The sequence below is a fragment of the Seriola lalandi genome, unplaced genomic scaffold, assembly GCF_002814215.2.
Source record: "Seriola lalandi dorsalis isolate HSWRI2012SDOR001 ecotype SW California unplaced genomic scaffold, Sedor1 jcf7180002054824, whole genome shotgun sequence".
In the NCBI taxonomy this organism is placed as follows: domain Eukaryota; kingdom Metazoa; phylum Chordata; class Actinopteri; order Carangiformes; family Carangidae; genus Seriola; species Seriola lalandi.
The window spans coordinates 86,498-95,916 of NW_019525377.1; the positions used below are offsets into that span (position 1 = coordinate 86,498).

At 43.8% G+C, this 9,419-nt stretch overlaps 1 protein-coding gene across 1 annotated transcript; it reads right to left on the reverse strand.

The window, feature by feature from the left end:
- Window positions 1-5,939: 5,939 nt before the first annotated feature.
- Window positions 5,940-8,607, reverse strand: klf17 (Kruppel like factor 17). Its single transcript, XM_023426256.2, has 3 exons — window positions 8,410-8,607; window positions 7,203-8,298; window positions 5,940-7,084 (listed from the first exon to the last, which is right to left on the reverse strand). Exons 1-3 carry the CDS (start codon window positions 8,488-8,490, stop codon window positions 6,909-6,911), a joined length of 1,353 nt encoding a protein of 450 aa, XP_023282024.1. The 5' UTR covers window positions 8,491-8,607; the 3' UTR covers window positions 5,940-6,908.
- Between the last annotated feature and the right edge of the window lie 812 nt (window positions 8,608-9,419).

Sequence of the window (9,419 nt, forward strand, 5' to 3'; positions counted from 1 at the left end):
TTTAGAAGGACAAAGTCAAGAGTAACTGGATTCGTTGTCCTTTTTTTTCAGAGCGAAGTTGCATTTGTGTTAGTCTTTAGTACAATTAAAAATTATGCTTCCATCATAAAACATAATGGACCTGGAGCAGCATGAATTGTGGGAAGCAGACAGGACAGGACAGCAGTCACACAGGGATAAAACAGACAGAGAACAACATTGACATCTACTGGCAATTTGTGGAATTTTTTCCACTGCAGAAACAGCCCAGGGATCTTTGTAAAAGCCTTACCTGAACTTTCCTGCGTTCTGATCAGCCGTGGTTCCTGTCCCCCAAAAACGCAATCTTCTGTTGGTCTTTGATGATCCAGGAACTGCTGGGATGGATTTTAAGGTACTGAATGTTGCTCACTGGTCAAACTTAAACCTTGAGGCTTCTACAACCTGTGATGAAAAATAAATCAGTTTGTTTCGCTTTAAAGACAAAAACAACTTGAGTTTAGGAAAAGATTATGGTTTGGGTTCAAGTAAAGAATACTTGGTTGTTTGGTTAGGGGACCTTTGTTGTCATGGTTACAGTAGTAAACACTTGGTTAAGTGTATTGCTACAGCTGCTAGAGGGCTGTGTCACTTAAATGTAAGTGATTCTGGAGTATTTAGTGAAATGACTGGTGCAGTTTTCTGTGCAGATGCTGTATTTATAATGCTTTTCCTTCCATTTATTTCTACTGCACTTGATATGTTTTCTATTTAGGCAGTGATTCATACTGATTTCAGTCCATGTCAAACTTGATTACTGGCACTTTTCTCCAGTTTAAGCTGCCTTAAAGGTGCAAAGTACAGATACTTACCAGGTGCTTTCTGCTAGTGTTCTTTAATGAGTCAGTGCTAGACCATGATCAGGTCAGTATATTCATCCACTTCTGTTTTAAAGGCGAATAAGTACCAGTACTCATGAGGGAAATTATCTGCAATGTACCACTTACAGAAAACTGCAATTACCACATGCATTGCTAAACTGTTCTTGGGTTGTGTTGAGTGGAATACAATGTGTATGACGTGCAAAAGTTCCTGGGCTCTGGCTCCTTTCAGGCTTTCAGTTCCTTTGACAAACTTCACAACACTCAGAACTATAAGCTGTGCTTAGCAAATTGCACATGGCAAATTGGGAGAGCTGGGGGTTAGCAGAGAGTCGAGGCCGGGGGACTGGAGGTTGTTGTCAGGTATCAGAGTGAGGATGTGTCCCAGCAGTCCCGATTGTCCTGAAGAGCTCTGCCATGGAGACCCCTCCCCTGTGCAGCGTGGGACCGATGAGTTCAGCGAGGTGGGGCCACATTTCCGTCAAGTCTGCGGTGGCGAAGTCTGCAACTCCGAGGATCTCATTCAGACCTTCAAAGACCTGCTCTGCCGGCAGGACTGCTGACCTGGTCATCTCAAACAGCAGCAGGCCCATATTCCTCCGAGCGTTACTGCTGCTCTCGGATGTCAGGTCCAACGCAAACCTCACAAACACACGGAGCAGAGAGGGGCTGATTCGCTCCGTCACATGCTGCAGGGTTTCTTGCAAGTTGTTAGTGAGCATGTATTTATCTATTATACACTCGGAAGATGGTCTTCATGTCTTGCTCTGATGGTGAGTGTTTCACAGTGGGGCCAGTCTCTTGTTTCTCCAGCTGTAGATTGTTGCTGTCCTCTTTCTTATCGAGAGTCATCAGCTGTGGCTTTTCATCCACAGTGAGCTCAGGCTGGGCAGCAGAGCCTTGAGGCTGCATCCTCGGTCTGAGTCTCTCTGCAGCCAGTTTGTCCCGGGGATGTCACGGGATAAGCTGGCTGTGGGGCTGTGGCTGAGGACTGGCTGTCAGTGGCCTTAACATTCTCAGAGGTCACATTGAACTCAGACATCCAGTTTCTCTGCCTCAAGTCTGCTGTGTCCTTCAGCCTGAGGGAAACCCTGGGTGACATCTTTCCCTCCTTCCTGACGCTGTCCATCCTGTCAAAGTGGAAGTCCATGTGCCACTTTGCTGTCGCCACCTCCAGGTCTTTACCGACTGTCCTGAGGAGCTCGCACAGACACTCAAGAGACTCCTCATCTCTGTTCTTCAGCAGTCTCTTGACGCAGCTGTGCATGGCAGATGCACTCAAGGATCTTTGCTTTGAAGAGCTGCCAGATGAACCTGATGTTATTGACTGAGCTACTTCAGCGTTGTCCAGCTCCTTCTTCAGTTGCTCGAGCTCTTCTTACTGTTGACGTCAACACAAATTATTTGGGACATTATTTTCTCTTAATGATAGAAAATATGAGTTTTGAGCAAAAATTTTAATTCAACAAAAGGAAGATAATTCTTACATCCTTGGCAGTCTCCAGCCGTCTCTGCCTCCTCTCAAAGACGTCGTCTCTGCCGTGGATTTGTTCAGACTCTGTGTCTGATGAGCAGAGTTTGGAAGCTGACAGAGGCTGTTGTAGTTGAGACATACTGTACATCTGAAGAGGAGAAAACCACAAGGAGGACTTTTTAAAGACAAATTCACCTCACATTCTTTGGAAAACATAGTGATATTCATTTGGAAAGTGTTTGGTGTGTGCTGCTTTATGAGCATTACAGACTGAATGAATGAGTGCAAAAAAAAAAAAGTCAGCCTGTTGATGATATTTTTCACACAGCTGATGAAGTCTTTGGGCTTCTCCCTTTCAGAGAGAGTTTTCACTTTACACTCCCTCTGTTGGGGCACCTTCTTCATCCTGCTGTTGTTGGCGAGGCGTCCGGGTGCTTCTTCCTTGAACAGTTGTGTGAACCAGAAGCCTCACTCTGTTTGGGGCCTGTCTTCTGCCTCCTCTGGGCGGATGAAAATCCAACAGCAACGTTGACTTCTTGCTCTTTGGAGAAGACAGAGTAGACAAAGACGACAGGCTCAGTCAGAGTGAAATCTGTATTCTTGTTTCTAATGTTTGAAGGATCTCTCTTCTTCCTTGTGGAAGCTGAAGGCTCCAAAAAAAACACTGGCTCCCTTTCACTGAGCCTCCTATAGATCCCTCTCTTCTCCTCTGCTGTCAGAGGAACTGGCATGAAGGTCATGAAAGTCAGGCCTTAACAGCAAAATAATCTCACCAATCCAACACAGACGCCACTCTTTCACAGGAAGATCAAATTATTACCTCAAAACACAGGCAGCATACTTTTATTTCCTTTTCCTCTGTGGAAATTTAACTTCTGTAATTATTTCATATTCTGCTCGGCAAAAGAATCAAGCTAAAGGTTTAACCCAGCTCTCAGCAGTAGCCTGTTCACAGTCTGATGTTATACTGCCCCCATGTGGCTAACTGGAGCACCTGCATGTCCAATCACAGAAAGATCCATCTTATTCCAAAGCATCATTGGAAGCATTGATAAATATATTATACACAAAATAACATAACTCAAACATAATTGCTCTCTGATAAGTTTAACTTCTTTTCAACAGACAGGAACATCATACTAATACTGGAAACGGCCTCCCTTTGCTCTCAAAACAGCATCAGTTCTTCATGGCATGGATACCACAAGATGTTGGAAACTTTCCTTTGAGATTCTGTTCCATGTTGACATGATTGCATCAGATCGTTTCTGCAAATTTCTCAGCTGACAATCTCCTGTTCTACTAGATTCTGACTGGAGACTGGGGGAAGTCACTGAAGTTCCCTGCACTCATCGTTATGTTCGGCAAAACATTTTGAGACGATGATTGCTTTGTGACTTGGTGCATGATCAGCTGGAAGTAGCCATTAGAAGACAGTAAATTGTGGCTATAAAGGGATACACATGGTCAGCATCAGTACAGCAGATAGGCTGTGGCATTTAACCGATGATTGATTGGTATTAAGGGGTTTAAAATGTGTCAATAAATCATTTTTACCTCATTCCATTGTTTGATGTGTCCATTAACTAATGCTCCTGATGTGTATCTGCATGATTTTGTACATGGCACTGATGCAACATGATTGACTGATTGGATAATGCCATGAATAACTGTTCCTAATAAAGTGCTTGGTGAGTGTACGTAGTCCTTATGTAGGCTTAGTCCTTAGTGCTTAAATTTGGACCATGGATCATCTACACATGATTCAATTAGTAACCAGTTTACATGTAATAAAGTCAACATACACAAAAGCCTGAGTTCAGGTGATGTTACTTGGCTGTTTTGGTCATTGGAACTTCTATGACACTGAAATGATCAGTGCAGTTAAGTAATCTGTCACTACACTGATTTAGTTTTGGCTATAGTTGAAATGTGGGTCCATACCTCTTAATCTGATGTTTAATACCAGTGACTGCAGATAGCCTATGACCTCTGGTAATGATGGCACAGTAATACTGGTCGTATTCCCAAAAAATGCCTTGAATGTGACACAGAAATCTGTCACAGGCACATTACATTTCATTGAAGATTGTTGCAAGAAACTTCAAAATCAAAATGTGTAACTTAATTGCAGAGGACTGTCACGTGACTCAAAGCCTTCAGTAATATCGCCTGTGTGTGAGAGGAGAAAATAAACAGTCTGATCCCAGGTGACGAGCATTTCTAATTAAAACAGGTGTCCATCATCAGCCTGATTAGATGGTGCCAGAGACTGCATGAAGAAAATAAACCAAAAGAGGACATCTAGTGGTGGAACTAAGGAATGACAAGGAACGAAGCACAAAACATATAGAGGTAAAGTTTTACAAGTTTTCTACATAAAGTCGACATGAAGATTTATTGTTAGATTAAGTATAAAAATGGGCAAAACTCAGCTGACAGCAGTTTATACAACTGCCCATTTCAGCATCTAGGTTATCACACCAATTAGCACTTTGTCCTGTATGCGTACCTATTTTACATGAACTTTTTACTATATTATTATTAATGGCTTAATTTACCTCTAAGTGAGTATGATGTATAATAATCACCCCACATTCAGTTTAATTTTATACTTTATTGCAAAAGTGTACGATGTAGATTTACCCTTGTTTAAGTAAGATGATATTTATAATTCTAGCATTCTTATAATAGTATATATTTTACAATGACCAAGAAAAAAAAGGAAAGAAAAAAGAATAAACACTTAATAATAATTCAAATTCAACACTGAGCAGGTGTGGTTTTTTGTAACTGTTGTAATCGGATTACTTTCTTTAGCTCTGGTATATATAAGGACAAGAGCCCAACTTCAAACCAGCCATCACTTTTCAACTCAGTTTGCACAGAAAGTTGCCAGAGCTTTAGTTTGTGAAGTAGTTTTTCTTGACAGTTTTGCTTGTTGTGTTCGTGGAGCTTTGGTTAAAACATGTGCATAAATATCTGTAAGTTGTGCATTTTGTAAATAGGAAACCAGCGCTTTTCTGTGTGTTTTTGGTTTGGACCACAGACTGGAGGCCTGTGTTTTTGATTCTTTTGGGTTTTCAACTCAACTTCCTTGTTTGAATCCTTCATGAGTAAAATACCCAAGCTGGTCATTCATGGGAACAGAGGGTGAGTATTCTCTACACTGCGTGTTATGACCAGGTCTGAAATGGCAGGAGCATTCGCTTTGGATGATGTGCAATGGACTAATCCATTTAAACTGACAGACACAGCCTTACCTTGGGCAAATGTTGTTATACGAGTGAACATTAGAGGGCAGTCTTTAATAAGCAGTGACACAAACCTGCCTGACAGGAGTCTCCAAGTTTGCTAAATGTCCTAACATGACTTGTATGTTGCAACGTGTCTTTTATCAATATTATAGATCATTTTTTAAATTACAGAGGAATACAGATAGATATTTCTAATTTACACTGAAGCCACATTTAGTTTGCTAAGTTCGAACCCTTTGTTTTGATACACATTGTGCTCTGTTGTCATTGATTTGGCCATGCCATAAAAGATTAGCATGAGGCGAACTAAAGAAGATCTAGAGTCGAACGGATTGTGAGAGCGATAAAAAGGCAATGACAGACATGCAGTATTTGCAAAAGTACTTTTATTTTTGAGCCCTTAAGTACATAAAAACAATGACATTCTTGGAGAATGAAACGTCCGAGAGGCAATTCTGTTCAAGTACAGCAGTTTAACCATTGCAGTGGATTTCTTCATTCTTAAAAAAAAAAAAAAAAACAAAAAAAAAACATGGCAAAACTCAGACAAAGTATTATGTCCCTAAAAACACTGAGCATGGAACTGGGGTGAAGTGAGGGTGTATTGACACTTGATGCTTGGTATCCTGAAATTGACTGAATATGAGTTCTAGTACCTGAATTTGTTGACATTGCTCGAGCAAACCTTTACAAAACCAAAGAAATGCAGGCCTGGCCCACAATGCTTAGCAAATCTATAAAATCGTGTTGTGTGTAATAACAAAACCTGTAAGAAAATAGAATAACAACATTGTAGATAAAAACCCTGACCTGATTTTGAGTAGTATCAAAGACATAAGATGTAAACATTAGAAAAATACAATTTACATATGTACAATGGGTCCTGCCCACAGTGAGTATTCCCCTTTTGGGAAGCAGATACAGTCTCTTCCAGGCACTCACCAACAATCAATAACTTATTTCAAAGAGAGGGTGAGGAATCGTCTTAAATACCAAACTACTATAATTTAGCCAAAGAAATTCATATATGCACAGATATGTACAAAAACACCAGTGTTTTTTCTGACAGGCACTTTTGAAAACCACCAGCACAACTTGTTCCTATAGGAGGAAACTTGTGGTACATTATGGGATCAAATGCCAGGAAGTATGTTATGGTTGCCAAGGCACTACACCTAGACTCAAGTCCCTACAGGAGCGTTTAGTGTCACTGGCTTTGGCCAGATGCACAAAGTGTCCAGTAGTGAGGGGGCAGCTCGTGCTTCATCTGGGATGATCTGACCACGATCCCACGGTGGATTTGAATACAAACAAAATGTCCCGTGTGGTCAGTGCGGCTTACATGTGCCTCTTCATGTGGAGAGCCAAATGATCAGAGCGTGAGAAGGCACGCTCACAGAGGTGACACTGAAAGGGCCGGTGCCCAGTGTGTTTCCTGAAGTGACGGGTCAGCTCATCTGACCTGGCGAACTTCCAGCCACAGCCTTCCCAGTTACAGTGGTATGGCTTTTCACCTGAGGGACACAAGGAGTTGGATTAGATTACAGGCAGCAACAGCAACACAAAATATGAAATCAAAATTAACTGGTTTGAAGGACTTTGGTTGTCAAAACCTGAAGTAAATGTGCTCACCTGTGTGTGTCCTCATGTGGGCTTTGAGGTGGGAGCTCTTGGTGTAGGTTTTCCCACAGCCCGGGAACTCGCAGTTGTGCGTCGCTGCACGTTTTCTGGCCCACGACCTGCGGCCTCGCTTTTGCTTGATGCTCCCCACCTCATCGTGCCCATAAAACTCCAGCAATGATGGCGACGAGGGAGGGGTGAGCATCATCCCCTGCAGAGAGGCCGGATGATGCTGCTGGTGAACGAGCACAGGCTCTCTGTGCATGTTATACTGTCCCTGAAACTGAGGCACGCTCTGGTGTGCGTACTGCGGCTGGTATGGCGCGTTCATGTAGTGGTTGTGGAGATGGTGTTGATTGGGGTGAGAGCTCACGGTAGAGGTCATTTGTGCCAAATGACAGTCTGAGCGTCCCTGAGGAGCAGGGTGCTGCATGGGATGCGCACCGAACCCATTTGGAACTGACGCATGGTGGTGCGTAAAAGCTGCTGGGTGCACGGTGCGAAGCTGGTGTTTATCAAACATCTGTCCCATAAAGTCCCCGCCAGCTGCTGCCATCATACAGGACTGACTTACAGGCTCGTTTTTAATTTTGTATCCAAGCGGCGGCGGAGATGTGGCCACATGGTGATGAGCGGGAGCAGCTGCAATGGTGACCGGGTTCAACGCTCGCAGTTCGGTGTAGTCCCGTCCGTCTCTCGCCTTGTCTGGGCTGTCCGGTGAACTCTCCCCCGGGTAGCTCATGTCTGGCGTGAGAAGCTCCGCCATTAGGCTGCGGACCGGGCTCGTGCCTGTGAAGCTCGAGGAGCCGTGGTAGCTCTGAGTGGCCAGGTGAGGGGAGGGGTGGTCGCTGCAGTCTGGAACAGAACCACCGCTGCAGCTCTCCGGAGACTCCGGCAGAGAATACGCACACTGCTGCTGCTGAGGGGGGGAAACATCGGAGCTGATGGTGTTGGACAAAATGAACTCAAGGTCCAAGAATTTCCCCAGTTCGTCGTCGTCTCTGGGAGGCAAAGCAGGAGACTGCACGATGCTGAACTCCACCTCAATGAGCGGGTTGTCTGCGCCACCTGTCGCGCTGCTCCGTGCACAATCATCCATTTTGCACAGCTGTACGGGAGCACACAGAAAACCTGAAGTTAGCCTAGTGTGAACAAGCAATCTGAACTAAAACTAAACCGCACACAGCCACAATCTCCAAACTCGGAACCTTCTACTTACGTTGTCAAACTGTTTTCCCTCCATGGCTTGAACACTTGGATATGAAGTCACTGCAGGCATCACAGCCTCAGCCACAGCCATGCTGACCGCTCTGAAGACACAAGCGCGAACTCTAAACGCGTCAGTGCGATCACACTCAGTCCACTCAGTGTTTGTCCATAAAGCGTCGTGGCAGCTGAGGATCGTTCCAGGATTCAGGATGTAAAGTATCAACAGAGCCGACGGAGCCTATTATAAATCCTGCGCCGGGAGGTGTGGCCTCTACTCCCCGCCCCCTCCTAACAAATACTCACGCACATGCACAGTTTCCCCCCCCCAGCACCCAGCAGGGCAAAAACCTATGAAATGATATTCAGGTGCCTCAGGCCAGGCAGGTATGTAAGAAAAAGAAAAAAATGATTGAACGGATGAATAAATAAATGAACACCACTTTGCATCTTTGAGCTGTTGGAAGTGCACGTCTTTCATAATTAAACTTTCTACATTTTTCTAACTTCGTCAGAGGTTTGGTTATAAAATACACGCATTTTCTCACTGAAGTTTCATCCTTGATTAAGACATAAAAGTGTGTTTAATATAAAGGCATCAAATGCATCTCCACTGCAGCGACTTCCCTCTCGTGGGAATCCAAACATTTCCCTTAAGGCAGATACAGGGGGCGATACTGAACCTGGCAGAACACTCCAGTTCCCTGGAGCTGTCAGTCTGTGGCTTCATACAGATGTTGAAATGTTGAAATATAAAATTAGACAGACATTTTCGCTGCCCTTGAACGCAACAGAGTGATTGGCATTTATTTTACGATGTAAAAGTCTCGCAGTCTCATTCACTCTCCAAACACACACACACACACACACACACACACACACACACACACACAAATCATTAATTTGTCCTGACTTGATCCCTGCACATTTCACACAAACACAAAGGTGTGAAGAGGCGGCTCATCGAAACAACCTGTTAATCTGGATGTCAACAAAGGACAACATGTTTCTTAATGATGCCCC